This window comes from Antechinus flavipes, chromosome 4 (assembly GCF_016432865.1).
Source record: "Antechinus flavipes isolate AdamAnt ecotype Samford, QLD, Australia chromosome 4, AdamAnt_v2, whole genome shotgun sequence".
NCBI classification, from domain to species: Eukaryota; Metazoa; Chordata; class Mammalia; order Dasyuromorphia; family Dasyuridae; genus Antechinus; species Antechinus flavipes.
Genome location: NC_067401.1, coordinates 287291142 through 287308588, shown reverse-complemented (window position 1 = coordinate 287308588; position 17447 = coordinate 287291142). Strand labels below are relative to the sequence as shown.

Below are 17447 nucleotides of genomic sequence, written 5' to 3'. Positions count from 1 at the left end.
TGGTGGGACTTGGAGTCGGGAAGACCTAAGTTCAAATCTAGCCTCCCTCAGATACTTACTAAGTGTGTGACCTTGGGCAAATCACTTAATCCTGTTAACCTCAGTTTCCTCATCTGTAAAATGAGCTGAAGAAGGAAATGACAAAACCACTCTAGGATTTTTGCCAAGGAAACCCCAACAAGGTTATGAAGAGTCAGACATAACCCAAACTACTGAACAACAAAGATGAAAAATAAATAAAATTGGGGAAAAGGCCCCTTTACATCACTGTAAGAATCTACATTGATAAAATCTGCAATTATTTTTTTCTTCTTTTTTGGTTCCAATCAGCTGAAATTTCATTTAGTGCAATGTTAATTTTACAGATGAAGAAACTGAGGGCCCAAAAGGTAAGCTAACTTGTCCAAGATCACACAGGAAGTAAGGAGCTAAGATTTAAAACAGAACCTTTGACGCTAAATCCAGCATTCTTTCCACTGTACCAAAATTCCAGTTATAATGCCAGTTATAACTACCAACAAAGAACAAAACATCCAATTAGCTTTTTTTTTTTTTTTCCTGAGGCAGTTGGGGTTAAATGACTTGCCCAGGGTCACACAGCTAGAAGTGTTAATTGTCTGAGGACAGATTTGAACTCAGGATTTCCTGACTTCAGGGCTGGTGCTCCATCCACTATCCACCTAGTTGCCTTCTAATTACCTTTTTTTTAAATAATATTTTATATTTTCCCCAATTACCTGTATCAACAATTATTAACATTTGTGGGGTGGGTTTTTTTTTTTTAAGTTTTAAGCTCCAACCCTATATTACCCCCAGCATCTGCTTCCTTTACTTTTCCTTGGATGCTATAAAGTCTAGCTGACCATCCCTGTCATCAATCATCCCCTCTCTACGTTCAATCCTTTCTACCTACTGATTACTCAGTTGTCTATATAAACATTCCCTCATCTCTTCTATCTTTACATAATGAAGGAGCTGGTCTCTGGCCAGATGATTCACTGTGACTCTCCTAACTGCCATCCCACCATCTGAGGCAAACATAAAAAGTCAGAGGTAGAAAACAAAGGTACTGAGGTATTAAGCTAAGAGCAGAAACATATCTATATTATATTATCCCTTTTCAAAATGGGAAGAAATTTTGCAAAGGTAACAAAGTGATCAACGATGCTGACCATTGTTATTATGATTTTGTTGGACTCTTTAGTAAGAGCAAACAGGCAGGAAGTAGCCTGATGGAGTGTGAGCTCTACCTCCTACCACAAGGCAGCAAGGAGAGGATTTTTGTCTTCTCACCCACAGTCAGCAATAGTGTGTTATGCTAGCATGTACTAGCCCTACAGGAAACACTTCACTGAGAAGGGAGCAAAAAGTAGACAGAAGCAGATAGGGCAGTAAGCATCAAGAAAATTGATCCCTGGAAGCAGAAAGAAAATTCAAACACATTCAAGAGAGAATTGTTCCTGGCAGTTAGGAATCAAGCTTCAGAGGGAAATGGGCTCAAGAGGCCTAGCTGAGCCACTCTCCTGACCATAGATATGTATCTGTGGGAGGGTACACCTAAAGATTATAGGGATCATGTTGTATTGCTACAGTTCTTAACATGCCATCTTACTAAAATGCTTTTGCTTTGAGCTAATTGTGTCTACTGGTTGACTATTAATTAAGCTCCTTAGCTATAATGTTAGACGTTTAGACTCATAGAGTTTCTTGAACCTGAGGTAACAGTCACCCTCAGTGGATCTGACTTTTAAGGGCAAATACTGAGTTGGAAAAATTTCCCAGAGCGAGTGCTACATTTATTTACTTTCTTGATCCTATGACCTCTAGATTTTGCCTTTCTATTTCTTCTCTCTTTCTCAAGCAATCTCCTATTAAAAAGTAACTATTTTTTTCTTGGTTTTCAATCTCTTATAGTCTGACTTTTGACTTCATCCTGTTGTATCTGAAACTGCTGACTCCAAAGTTACCAATGATCTTATTATAACAACCTTAGTCTTTTCTAAATCTGTGTCCTCCTCCTGATTACCTTCTCTATGAAGGTATTCCTTTTGTTCTCCTACTTACTTACCCTCTCCTTAGTCTCCTTTGTCTCTATGGCCTCTATGTCTCACCCTCTAAAAATGGGTGGGCCCCAATGCTCTGTCCTCAGCATTCTTTTCTTCTCTCTTTATACTCTCTCTTCCACTCAAATAATTTCAAATATCATCCATTCACATTACTAACTGCCTAATGGAACTTTTTTTTTTTTTTTTTTTTTGCTGAGGCAGTTGGGGTTAAGTAACTTGCCCAGGGCCACACAGCTAGGAAATGTTAGCTACTGATGAATATTTCTTACTGGATCTCATCTCCACATGTCCAAAACACAACTCATATTTGCCCTCCAAACCCACCTCCCTTAGGAACTTCCTGGTTCTGGTACAGGCACCATTCTTTCCAGGCACATACCTTGAATTCATCTGAGATCCTCACTAGTCCTGACCCCATCTATCCAACCACTTGTTAAGTCTTGCTGATTCTACCTCTACCTCTCTCAAACCTTTTTCTTTCTTTTCCTCACCAATATAGTTATCAAATTAGTCTAAAACCTTTTCACTTCTTATCTCAACAACTGCAACTGCTTCCTAATTGGTCTCCCTGTCTTCAAGTCTCTTCAATCAATCCTCTATACAACTGCCAAAAGGCTATTCCTATAGCACAAATGAGACCATATTATCCTCCTATTCAAAAAGCTTCATGGATCCCTTTTACTTCCAGGATCAATACAAACTATTCTGACCACAAGCCTTTTTCAACTTTATTCCAACTCATCTTTCTGGGCTTACTACACAAAATTTCCCTTTTATAAACTCTTTGATCAAGCTAAACTGACCTACTTGCTGTGCCTTATTCACAACAACCCAATTGCCATGTTTGTACCTTTGTACAGACTGTCCGACTCTTGCACCCATGCCTGGAAGTCACTCTTTCCCTTCTTGGCCTCTTAGAAACCCTAGCTTTCTTCAAAATTCATTTCAGGCACCACCACCAGCAGAAGACCTTCCCTGATTCTCCTGTAAAATTAAAACTTTTTCACCTTACATTTAATTTAATTTAACTTCACATAAATATGATAATGTATATGTGAGACTATGTCCAATAAAACATAAGATCCTTGAGGATAGGAGTTGCTTCCTGTTTTGTCCTTACATACTCAGCATCAAATATTGCACCTAGTTCATAAGGAGTATTCAGTAAATGATGGAAGACTGATTAAGTCTATCATCTAGATTTCTGGCAATCACAACAATTCTAAGTTCAAAGGAAAGAACTATTATAAAACTCAACCAGCGTAACTCTTAAGAAAGTCATACACTTACTCTTAGGCCATGACAGAGAACTCAAAAATAAAATCCTTAAAATTATATGTAAAATGAGGCAACCCATTTTACCAGATTAGTTTTCAATAGACTTAAAAATGGGTAAGGACAGGAAGGACGGATTTTGCTACATGCAGATATGCTAACAGCAATGAGGGGTGAAAACAGAAAGAACACAGAACCATAACATACAAACTGGAGGGAAAAAAAGTACAGCAGTCTGAAACTAATGTAGGAACAAATAGGCTTACATATTTCAATAGTCCTTGGAGGCATTACAATTATGCCAGAGTACAATAACTGATATTCTTCAATATGTGATACTCCTTCTCTCATATTCTACCCCAAAAGCATTAGTGCAGCCATAGGAGTAAGTATACTACTTGCTCCCTTCCAGTTTCAGTTTGTCTGTTTGCCATCCTCACTCATCAATCTCTCCTGTTTTGGGGTTCATTCAAAACATCTTTACTCTAAAATCCAGGTACTTATATCATCTACAGGCCTCCAAATTATTCTCCCTCTTATTCTTAGGGAAGTAGATACCTGTCTTTAAGTCTTTCTCTGAAAATGATTAAATTCTGAGAAGATTAAATTAATTCTATGTCATTTCTTATAAATCCTATTTATAATTAATTTAATTTATCCTATAACTGCCTAAGACATGGTTCTCTGTCTGTAAACTTAATTCAGAAATTCATATGACTGGTAATGAGCTAAGTTAGAAATCCAATTTATTGTTTTATTATTGCCTTAAGGAAACCTATTATCCTTGGGAAATGCAGGTAGATACCACAGAGTCCAGTCAAATATCTTTTGACCACCAAACTATCTTTCAAACTATCTCTAGTTTGTTGTATACAAAAAAGTATAGTCAACTATTTCTAATCTTGCAGGTAAACTTTTCTTAGTCACAAAAGGAAAGGATGGGATTGTTGCTCACCCCTCATTCTCAATTTCTGATCAATCACAATGTCCACATTTACAAAAGTAATCAATCACATCTGTTTTTTCTATGCTTATAAAAACTGATTTGTATCTTGGTTTAGGATGTCTTTGGCTTCACTGAGGCAGCCATTGACCTACTCTATTAATAGCTTCACAACTTGCTAAGAAACTATTATTATATTATATTGCTCAGAGAAAACATGATTTAGTCAAACTTTGTTGAAATTTCTCTTGTAACAATTCCTAACTCTGCCTGTATAGTTGAGGACTTCAATTTATACAAAATATGTTGCGATACCCTCACACACTCTGGCTTCTATGATCTCCACATCTTCACTCCTTCTTATCCCCAGTCAAAGATAACCATACCTTTAAGCTAACCAGTAAGTATAATTTCATGATCCAGAATGCTGAAATTCCACTCTGATAACAGACTTTTAACCTTCAACTATGGGGAGGCCATCTGGTTCAATCCCCTTATTTTATGGATGAAAAAACAGATACTCAAAGAGCTTAAAGGATTTGGAAAAGGTGGAATTTTAACTGAAATTAAAGATACAGAGAATAGAAAAAACAGGAAAAGAGAGGGGGTTGCAAAGAAAGAGAGAATTACAGTAATCATAGATTATAAATGTGAAGCAGGAAGAGACCTTGTAAATCACCTAATACAACTCCCTCATTCTATAGATGACAAAACTGAAACTCAGTGAGATTAGGTGAAAGGGCTGAGATTTGAACTCCAATCTTTGGACTTAAAATTCATTATTCTTTGCATAGTAGAGACTGCCTCACAAAGAAAAGAAGAAAGGAAGGATGGGAGACAAAAGAAGAAACTAAGGAAAAAGAAAAGGGACAACAGATAAAGAAGAAAAGGAGAGAGAGAATCATACTAGATTATAAATTCTTAACTAGAAGGAACTTTACAGATAATGTGGTCAAACAATCCCTGATCATCTGCCTCTAGGAAGGAAAAAAGATCAATAAAGGAGTAGGTTGCCCCTTTTGTCTATCTATCAAGTTCCAGTTCAGCAGCCAATTAGGAAACTTTTAATCATGACATAGCACACACCCCTACAATCAAGCAGTGAATATCTACACACATTCCAAAGAAGGGGCCTTGAAGGCCAGTTCCTATGTTACATATTATTATAACAATAATAAATGCTAACATTTATTATTTAACACTTTTATTTTCAAAATACTTTTTGATCCTCATCACACATGTGAAATAGGTACTTGTTGGTATTATCTCTATTTCTCAGATAAGAAAACTGCAGCTTAGAGAGATTAAATAACTGATCCATAGGCAAGATTCAAACCCAGAATTTTCTGACTCCTAGATCCAACATACTTTCGACCATGTTGACCCCAACTCTCATTCCTTGTATGTTAGTTTTTGTAAGCTTAAGAGAAGAGAACACAAATTTTACTACTTTGCATTCCTCAAAGTACACTGCTGAGTATAGAAATGGCTTAATAAATATTTGTGAATTAACTAACTAGCAGAAAACAGTGTTTGATTAACTATTCAAAGCCTCAGATGATGGTTTGCCACACTAAAATTATAGGATCACTAGATGGATATTACTACAGAAGCATCATTATGTTTTTATTTAAAGAAAAAAGCATTTTAAGGAAGCGGCATATTCCTTACCTACAATACCAAAAGCTGACACAGCACGAAATAACCCAGAGGAGCCTTTCTGTCCCATTTTTGTCCTGTTTCCTAGATCCAAGCGGCCAAGAAGCTCCCTTACTTCTTGTTGAGTGTAGACATGCTAAAAATAAGCAACATTTAAGTTGATGACTTTTTCAGTTGGTTGTTTGGTCATACATGCACAAAAGGTATTTAACAAATAACAAAGTTTCTCTACAAAAATAGCTAAAATATAAAACTTCACTACATTGTCACAATTTTTTTTAATTATCAGACTCTTACATAAATATTTATATAGTTTGCTATTGAATTAATACATACTTGTAAGGTGAAGAAGTTACCAAAATCTTAAATCTGTTTTCCTATGCTCTCAATATTTCTGTCCTAAGACAAGAGCACTTGAATATAAGCAACATATTTCATTTCTGTATTTTAATGGCAAACATCATAATTGAGTTTAGCATTATTACCATAAATTCAGAAATTAATCTCATATTTTCAAATTTGCAAGAAACATACCTTATCATCAATGATAACCAAGTCTTTCGGTTCAGTTCGATCAATTTTCAAGACTCGGTATTTGGTTTCTGCATGATTACTCCCAACAAGGAAATATCTCTGTCAAAAATGACAACATTTTTTAAAAAGTTACTTATTAGACATGTTTTGATTGCATGGTCCCTTATACATACCTCAAAAATTACAAATATAAATTAGAGTTGAAAAATAAATGTATAAATATGGTTTGCTGAAGGATAATCTTATTTTAAAATTTGAAGGCATACAAAGTAAATCAAAATGGGTTAGTTTTGAAACTCTGCTATTCTTTCTGAGTTTCTAATAAGCATTTTTTTGTAAAATTCTAAAATTTTATATTACTATACTCATTTCAAGTCATGTGTTCACTTGTATAGTCAATGAATTGACCCACGATACTGGATGTTTTCCCTCCTCCAATGAAGGAACAAACTTTTTTCTTCATTGGTAAAATAACACGAAAAATTACAGTAGTTTTCTTATGTAAATATTGTTCATGAACATGAATTAAATTTAATAAAAACTAAGAGTAAGAGGGGAAAATGTTTTTGCTCCTATGAAAATAATTCATAGAGATCTAAGGAAATTGAAATGATACTCCAGAACTAATTTTTTAACTCTAAGAAATGAAGAGTATCATTAGTAGGAAAGTAAGGTATTATCATATACTTAGTCATGAGATGAGACTAGAAATCCATCTCTTTTCACTGCTAATTCCAGTATTATACTATACACGTACAGATTCAAGCCAACAGGATATCAAAAGGAATTTCAAATTTTCTAGGAAGACAAAAGGCAAGAGGTACTTCCATTGTCTTATGCCTTCCAGTGTCTAAGATAACAGAAAAAACACTTTTGTATTAACCACTTAGGGTTGCAGGAGTTTCTCAAGATACTAAATTCTGAATAAGTTTGTTTTTTTTTCCTTTTTTTTTAATAACTTTTTATTGATAGAACCTATGCCAGGGTAATTTTTTACAGCATTATCCCTTGCATTCACTTCTGTTCTGATTTTTCCCCTCTCCCTCCACACCCTCCCCCAGATAGCAAGCAGTCCTTTACATGTTGAATAGGTTACAGTATATCCTAGATACAATATATGTGTGCAGAACCAAACAGTTTTCTTGTTGCACAGGGAGAATTAAATTCAGAAGGAATAAATAACCCTGGAAGAAAAACAAAAATGCAAGCAGTTTATATTCATTTCCCAGTGTTCTTTCTTTGGGTGTAGCTGCTTCTGTCCATCTTTGATCAATTAAAGCTCTCTTTATCGAAAAGATCCACTTCCATCAGAATACATTCTCAAACATTATCGTTATTGAGGTACATAATGATCTCTTGGTTCTTCTCGTTTCACTTAGCATCAGTTCATGTAAGTCTAGCCAGTCCTCTCTTATTCATCCTGCTGGTCACTCTTTACAGAACAATAATATTCCATAACATTCATATACCACAATTTACTCAACCATTCTCCAATTGATGGGCATCCACTGAATAAGCTTCTTTATTTGGCACTTGCCCTACTGTTTCCATTCAAGGATGCCAGCTAATGTATAGACTTATATTGCTAAGTAGAAAAAAGTCTCAAAAACATCTGTCCCTCAAGGGCTTCTTTATAAAGGAATAACAAAGAAATGTTCCCTATAAAGACCCTATAGCCAATAGGAAGTTTAAAGGGAGAAGAATATAAGAGACTCAATAAATCAAGCAACAAGCATTTCCTAAGTATCTACTACATGCCAGGTACAATGTTAGTCCTAAGAAAGCAGACAAAAATGGAACAGTCTTTGCCCTCAAGGAGCTTAAAATTTATTGAGGAAGGGATGGGAATAGGGGATAATATACACATATAAATATATAGATAATAGAGGAATGAGGAAGCAGAAAGGAGCAAGCATTTATTAAACACCTACAATATATAGGCATTGCGCTACATGCTTTTCAAATATTATTTGATCCTAATAACAACCCTGTGAGAGTGATGCTATTTTGATCCCTATTTTACAGTTGAAGAAACTGAAGCAGAGAAAACTTAAGTTTCCTCTATCCATTGCGCCACCTAGTTGGCCAAGGGAAGCAGTAGTCAGTCGGAAGCATAACAGACTAATGAGAGGACAGAATGGTGAATGTAAATAAAATTAACTCAACCATAAAACGGAAACATATAGCAGAATGTATTAGGAACCAGAATTCAACAACATATTGTTTACAGGAAACATGCCTAAAAACAGAAAAGGAAGGAAGAAAAGAGGGAGGGAGAAAGAACTGTGAAAGTCCAAAACAGGATCATGAATTATACCCACAAAGAGCAGTATATGGAGGATGATTCAGACATGAAGATTGAGAAAGAATGGTCTAAAATATAGAAGAAAAATTAAAAAGAAAGGTACCAGGAAAACCTAAAGAATTCCATGTACTCAGGAAGATAGATGAGGTCAAAAATGTCAAATACTGCAGAAAAAAAAAAAAAAAGATTAAGAAGGATAAGGTTTGAAAAAGGGTCATTGGATTTGGCAATTAAGAGATCACTGGTGACTGGAGAGAGCAATTTCAGTTCTGTGAAGAGGTTAGAAGCCAGATTTAAGGAAGTTGAGAAGTGAAAAGAGTGAAAATAACACAGAGACAATTTTTTTCTAGGTTCTTAAGTGTGAAAAGAGAATTACAGGATGGTAAATGCCTTAAGGAGGTAATAGACCCAAGTAAGGAGACTTGAAGGATAGAGGAGACCTAAGCAAATTTGAAGTTTTCAGGGAAGGACCTATAAGAAAGGAACAGATTAAATATTATAGGTAGGGTTTCATTAAGAGCAGGACTGCCAAAGATAACAGGAAGGAATGGAATCAAGAATCAAGGAGAGTGATTGGTCTTTATAAGAAGAAAGGACTTCTCTTCATAAGTAACTATAATAAAAGAGAAGCTTCTGGGGGATGATGGCAAGAGGATTTGAGATTTACAATAGGGGAAGAGTTCATGGTAAATGGCCTCTATTTTCTCCATAAAGTATGAGGTAAGATCTGCTGAAAAGGTGGGCAAAAGGGTAGATATTAAAGATTTTAAAAGAAAAGAGAAGGTATGAATAATTTCTGTGGGAAGTGAAATATAGAATTAATGGGGTAGAAATAAAAAGATTGTTTTGCTACATGAAAACCCAGGTGAAGTTAGAGAGCATTTTTGTTTGTTTTGTATTGTATTAGTGAGCATGGTTGTGTGTCTTCCTCCAGCATGATTCAGCAGTAAATGAACAGAGAGGAAAGAAATGCTGCTAGTGATACAACATAAAATAGCACCAAAAGCAAAGAGAAGACAGCCTATTAAAAATTTTTAATTGTTCAAGGTTGGAAACAGAGAAGTCAGAGCAATGGTGTTAGCCTAGGAAAATACCCAGCTATGAGGGACTATAGATCATTCTGAAAATAAATAATAGATTTAGGAGGAATTAGGAATCAGTATAAATAGAATGATAGATGATCAAACAAAGAAATTTCAGAATTCTTGGTCAACGAAGTAGATATTTGTGGGTGATAAGATCAATAGTATGTAAAATAAGAAACTGTAACATACTTCCAACACATATCTTGATGAACTCCCCAATATAAAAGCTAAAAAGGAAAAAGATCCAACCTTGCCATTAATACTGATGTGACCATAGGCAAATCCCTTATCCTTGCAGTCTCATTTTATCCATAGAATGAACAAAATAATCAATAAGTTAGCTAATCAATTGGTGAAAAATGTTTATTAAACACAGCATATGTCAAGCAAAATGGGACACCAATATCTTTAGTATCTGATCTTCAGTATTGTTGCAAGGTTCTAATTAGATAAATCAGGTAAAACAACATAGCAACAACATCAACTAATAGTAGTTGCCAGCATACTAGTAAAAATGAGAGAAGTAAAGAATCTTGGGTTAAATAATAGAGTGAAATTTCTCATTTTAAGTCTGTTATGCTAAGATATACAGTTTATATATCTATTCAATGGGAATTTAAATTCCTAACTTCAAAGGAAGTCACCTGTAACCACCTGTAAAGAAAAATTATGAATTCCTAAGGAAAATTCCTAATAAAATACAATCCAAATAAAAAAGAAAAAAATAAAGTGATAGAAATCAGAGCAAATGGTCATAGATATAGTATCTCCTAGATGGACTATGGTTTCCATGGTTACAATACAAAGAGATCTGAGAGGAAGAAGTCTGGATTAAGTGGAAGCTTATTAACAATGGAAGGGGAAGACAGCAGAACAGAGACTGGAGAAGAACTGAGTTTGCAAAGATGAATGACAAATAGAGAATGAAGAATAATAGTATGGAGGGGGCAGTTTTTGTCTAAGCAAGTGTTAACTCTGGAACACAGGGAAGAAGGGGAAGGAAAAGAGGACATGGAAGTTTGCTAGACATAGTCACAGATAAGTATATGTTGACTGAGGCTCCCACGCTTAACAATTCTGTTATAGTTATAAATGATATGGATCTATTATCTTACAAATAAAATTGTAGAAAGGGTTGAATTAGTAGAGAAATTACTTCAGTAAATTCCTGTTACAGATCTCCTAGAGGCTGACTGAACTCAGACTCTGCCACTTTCTGTGTTTCATCTCAAATGGCTAGAAAATAGCCTCCACAAAGCACATATATTTAACTTCTGGTGGGGCCTGATATCTGACATTGTGGTCCTGACCTCATATCTTAGGACATTCTATTAAATTATTAGAAGGATAATCTGTAACTTGCAAAAATTTGCCCCCCAACAAAATTATGAAAGATCATGGGTTTTTTTTATTTAAATGTCTAATTTTTAGAATGAAATGAAAATAAAGAAATAAAAAGAGGTTCAAATCAGTTTAACTCATCTCATTCTGTGACAAAAGGACCAACAAGTAACAATAATTAAATGTCTTTCAATATTGAAAATAACATTAAATTCAAAACATGGGTCAGCTTTGACACAAGTTATTTTGCTAATTCTTTTCAAGAGTATTATCTTATGTATATCAGAAGAACAGCCCATTAACAATATTCAAGCTAACAGAAATATATAAGAAAATCATGGTTGTTCCTCTGCCTCCTCTAAAAATGAATAGCTAAGTGGACTGAGAGAAAAGAAAAATGGAATCATTTAACAATGAAAATGTGAGTCAAATTCACATGGTCATTATTTTTCCATGAAATGACTAATTTCTTTACAAAAGAAACTACTTTGTGACTTTACAAAAATCATATACCTTGATCATCAAGCATTTTTTTTAACCATTAGTTCAAGTTAAGGACAGACATATTCTACATAGTGATCTGGTATCATGATTAAAGGCATATTTCTAAGTTATTCCCAACCTTTTTTCCCCTGTTACTTACACTGCAAAATGTGGGAGTAGAGGTGGAATGAAATCATTTCAGCAACTTACTCAAAACTACATAGAAATCAGTGCCAAAGTTAACTGGAATTTATATCTGATGTTTTTCTTTCTTAAACAAGTTCTTAAGTTCATAAAATTACTCAGAACAAATATACATATGCATGTATAAAACATGTGTAGTTATATATATAAATTATATCAAACATGTAATATGGTATATATATATATATATATATATTACTGGAAATTACTATGGAGACTATGAGTATGTGTGAGAGAGGGGATATTTGTGAAGAGGGAAAAGAAAACAGGAAGCGTAAAAACTGAGTTACACTGTGATTAAAGTTTGCTCTTCAATATTCCTTTGCCCTTCAAGTTTCTGTATGGAGGCTAACAGCACACATGTGTGAGTATAAAATATTTTTTTAAATTTAAATATACTTTTAAAATGTTTTCCTCACATCAACCTTATGATATAAACAGTACAAGTAGTAATCTCCCCATTTACATATGAAGAAACTGAGGTACAGAGCAATTAAAGATTTACCCAAAATCACAAAGCTTTTGACAAAACCAGGTCTCAAATCTATACCTGATCACTCCAAGAACAATATATGATCCCTCTATTGCACCACAAGACTTCTTTTGTTAAATCATGAAAAGGATACTAATCCAGCATTACCCCCATGAAGCTGGAGGGGAGGGAGGAAAATGAAAAAAAGAATAAAATAAAAAGTGCACAGCAGAGAATGGAAAAAAAAACTATAAGGAAGTGAAGATGGACAATTATGAACACAATGGCTTCATGCTTTCTGGAAATGGAAGTATTGTTATATATTTTGAACCCTCCCTGATAATCTGTTGGGCACATAACAGTTTTCTTTTGTTTTTTTTTTCTTTGTTCTCGCTTTCACTTTCTATTTTGTTTTCTTCTTATTTTGCATTTGTTTTAAATAAATAAATAAATACGTTGATTATTTTTTTTAAAATTAGAAAGAAATGCTCTCAGGTGCTATCTACTCTTCCTCTTATCTGAACAAGATTCTTCTCTACAAAATACTCCAAAAATAATCATTAAGCCTTTGGTAGGAGCCCCCAATAAAGAGAACCCTCACTCTCCTCCTCCCCAGTGCCCAAGGACAGCTGGAAGAACTGTTCCTTACATAACAAATGTTTCCTTACATCCAGACTCTATTTGCTTCTTTGAAACTTCCATCCATTAATCAGATATGCATCCTGGGTTCAAGCAAAAAAGTGTAATCCCTCTTTCACATGATAATCCTTCAAGAACTTAAAGTCAGATATGTCTCTCCTAAAAATTCTTTTCCAGACTAAACATTTCCAGTTGTTTCAACCAATCCTCCTATGGTACAAATTTACTAATATGAATAATAACAGTAGCTAACATTTATATAGTATTCTGAAGTTTTGCAAAGCACTTTATAGGTATCTTCTTATTTGAACTTCTATGGGAATTGTGGGAATTGAGTGAAACCTAACTCTATCTTGTGACTTGTTTTTTAGATCTACTTCAATTCCCTTTCTACTCAATTATGAGTTTAATCTGATTTCTGTCTTGTGTGGAAACTTTATTCAGTTATGGCATTTGTGAGAAAACTTTTTTTTTGCATTATTTGAACTCAGCCCTATATGACCAGGAAGCTGGACCACCTCTACTTGTTGCTAAGAGACCCTTAATTAAAGGACCAATGTTATCTGACCAGAAATCCAGTCAGATCCAAAGACTACTAGAAGTTTTCTAATAATTATATATTTCAAGCACTGCATATGTCTTATCTGAAAATTGGCTCCATACTGGTCAATTACTGTTTACTTGTTCCTTTAAATATAGACATTAATAGAACCTTTTATTCTGTTTTCAGGAACTGAATCTATTCACTCTCCACCTCCAAAGTCAGAAAGTCCTAAATCTTTGTTCCAATTAGAAATCAAATTACCTAATCTTGCATCCCGGTTTATATCCTGCTAATTGTTTTCTTTTGTCACATAAAAATCTTTCTCCCTCTGAGTTCCAGGTCCACTATCAAGCCAGGGAGGCCTAGAACCAGTCTGTTATACAATTGGCATGTGTTAGTTAATAAATTGACATGCCTAGAAGCTCAAACCTTGGTTTCTCAGTATTTCTCTTTTTTTGGCATTTATTGTTTTGTTTTATTTATTTAAAATTTTTCACCAATTACATTCAAAACAAAAAAATTACATTTGTTTCTAAAGTTTTTGAGTTCTAGGTTCTCTCCCTTATCCCCACCCAAATTAAGAAACCACTTCCATAAAAATCAAGTTGTTAAAAAAAAACATAGATCTTCCCCCTAATGAAAATAAAAACCCTCAAGAAAATTTAAAGAGAGAGAGAAAAGGGGAGGGGGGGGAAGGGGGAGAGAGAAAGGGAAAGGAGAGAGGGAAAGAGAAGGGGGGAAAAGAGAGAAGGAACAGTTTGTTTTCAGACACAATGTTTCTTTTCTGGGTATGGATAGGATTTTTCTTCATAAGTCCTTCAGAGTAGTCATGGATGATTGTACTATTCCTCAGTTATTTCAAAGCTCTTCCACCAGACTTCATAATAATCTTGGGAAGTAAATCATTTTACAGATGAAGAGACTGAGGTTGAGAGAGATTAACTGACTTGCTCACAATCCCACAACTACTGCTGAGTGTCTGAGGCAAACCCAGGTTTTCCTCACTCTAAGTCCAATGTGTCATGCTGCCTCTACTTGCAATTGATTAGCCTCAACTTCTTCTGGAGACTCTCCAATCACCTTCTAATGCTGAACATAGTATTCTAACTGGGATCTAACAGGGCAGAACCCAGCAAGATACCACCACTCTGTCCTAGAATATTCTGCCTTTCTTAATGTAGTCTAAGACTATATTAAATCTTGTATTTGATGTCACACTGTTGATTCACATGCAATCCACTATCATTTTCAAATAAACTGCTGTCTAGCTATGCCTCCCCATCTTATACTTATGGAGTTCATTTTTTTTATCCCAAGTATAAGGCATGACATTTATCCCTATTTGGTTTTATTAATTTTCTAGGCTTTTAAGATTCTACTAGCAATCCAGTAAGTTAGTTTGAAAATTGATAGGCATACTATTTAGCCTTTATTCAAATAGTGCTTTAAAATGTTAAATAGCATAAAGCCAAACATTGATCCCCACAGCATTCCTCTAGAGACCTATTTCCAAGCTGATATCAAATCACTAATTATTCTTAAGCTCTGGACATTCAGCAAGTTCTGAATATACCTCATTGTGTACAATTTGGTGCAGAAGTATCAATACAACACTTCTTTATAAATTGAGGCCTAAATAAGATTAAAATATAATTGGGAAATATTTAACAAAATAAGTAAAAATAAAAACATAAATAATATCAATATGTGGTTTTCTAAGTCAATATGTGGCCCATAGAAAGCTTTATGGTATGGCTTGGTAACCTATTTCTATTCTAGTTTGGCACTACTAATCTAATGCATCTCTATCCTTTTCTATTGCCACAAAAGCTGCATGAAAGATAGCAAATTCTAAAATGAAGAATAAGGGTCAGAAAACTATGGCCAGTGGGACAAATCCAGCTCACTAGTTACTTCTGTTCAGCCACAATCTAAGAAGGTTGTTGTTTTTAACACTTTTAAAGTTCTATTGAAACAAAGTCATTTCCATTTGTTTACATATGGCTGCTTTCACACTAGACCAGGAGAGCTGAATAGTTGTGATAGAGTATGTGAAGCTCCCAGCTTCATACAACTTGCTCAGTGCATAGTACAAATCTCAGTGATACAGTTATGACTAAAGAACACTTTACTGTACTGGAACATTTTATTCTTTATGATCAGTTCATATCCATCATGTCAATACAAGAAGATTTAAAAAAAAAAGTTTTATCATTTTTTTAACTGACTTTTTTTCTGAAAGAGAAGAATCTTTCTTAAACACTTTTATCAAGCACTAAATGGCTTTAGAAATTAGCTTTTCTTGCAGATTTAATAGTATTTCTAAATGAATTAAACATAAAATTACAAGGCAAAAAAGTGCTTACATGTGAAAATTATATTGTGATGAAGTCAACAAATGACATTGTCATTTGAATCATAATGTCAAACTTATTTATATACTTTCCATGTTTTCAAAAATTAAAACAAAAAACAATGACATTTCCAATACCACATAAATTTGCAGCAGATCTTTATTCTGAGCTCAAACCTCAGTTCTAGCAGCAAGATCTTAATTCAACTACAGAAGAAATTTCCATATTTCAAAAGCCACTTAACTCCACAAATAAGGAACTTCCACCTAAACTTCAATTAGAAGTGATTAATATGCAATGTAATGATATACTAAAAAGCAAACATCAAGAATATAAGAATCTAATTCAAATTATTTAAGTGTCTTCCAGGTGATAAATATGTCCACTTAAAATCATTCTCATGGATTGATATTATTTGGCAGTATATATCTGCATGAAAGGGCATTTTCTAAAATAAAACATAAAAGCTCATTACAGATCAGCATTAATGGATGAACATTTTACACACAATTTTGAACTGAGTCCCAATTAAGTGAAATATTCTAAAAAAGCAATTTTTTAAATCAGTAAATTTGTATTATGAAAAAGCTCCATTTCTATGATGATTAATATAGGTTGATTTTTTTTCAATAAAAATTGTGGAAATGTGTTTTCTCTTTTGTGATATAAGTATGTAATATCATCAATTTTGCCTCTTGACCCACAATGCCTAAAACACTATCTGGCTCTTTAAAGAAAAAAAAAAATCTGCCAATTCTTGATCAAAATAAATGATACCTAGGACTTATTTGTGATCTACCAGGCTAATAATCCTTTTAATAAAGAAAAGGAGTTTGCTCTGGCATAACTTATTCTTGATGAATTCATACTGGATTTTTTGATTGCCAATTATTTTTCTAGATGTTTACTAACCATCTCTTCAATAATACATTATAGAGTTTTGCCAAAAATCAGTCAAGCTGATTGATTAAACTAAGGCTTGTAGGTTCCATTCTCTTCCCTTTTTAGAAAATTGAGCTATTTGCTGCTTTCCAATCCTTCTATGCTTCTCCTGTTCTCATCTCCAGAGGTCACTGACAGGAGTCCAGAAATACATCTTACAGAACTTATAGTCCTCAGAATATAGTTCATCTGAAGCAGTTGACTGTATAGGGCTGAAACTCTTCAGTCCTTGCACTGAGGTCGGTTCAACCACTTAGGGCTAATTACCGATTGGACAATACTCTATGGGCATGTGCTTGGGGAATGGCCCTTCCCACTATCCTGTGCTGGCTCGATGATTGGTGTATACAGAGGATTGTAGGAGGGACCTTTGCAGTGGACGAGGAAGAAGGTAGTTGCAGAGATTCTCTTCCATCCCCTTCATTTCTGCCCCTAACGACCAAGAATAAAGACTAAGGACATTTGCTTATCCTGAATCCAGCTGATTCTGATGTATCCTGGGTGCTAGCGCAGTCATTACAGGTGACTTGAACTAACCCAGGACTCATCCAACACAGATGTATGCTACTGTCTCTTTATTTAACCTGGAAATCTCCTTGTG

General features: G+C 34.4%; 1 protein-coding gene across 3 annotated transcripts in view; it reads right to left on the bottom strand.

The window, feature by feature from the left end:
* Positions 1-17447, bottom strand: part of FIG4 (FIG4 phosphoinositide 5-phosphatase) — a 136180-nt gene that overhangs the window by 106752 nt on the left and 11981 nt on the right. For all 3 annotated transcript variants that reach the window (XM_051997531.1, XM_051997530.1, XM_051997529.1), the window contains exons 2-3: positions 6478-6576; positions 5956-6079 (exon numbers count right to left, since the gene is read on the bottom strand). In XM_051997531.1, coding sequence (XP_051853491.1) covers positions 5956-6079; positions 6478-6576 — 223 coding nt within the window. The remainder of the gene's footprint in view (positions 1-5955; positions 6080-6477; positions 6577-17447) is intronic.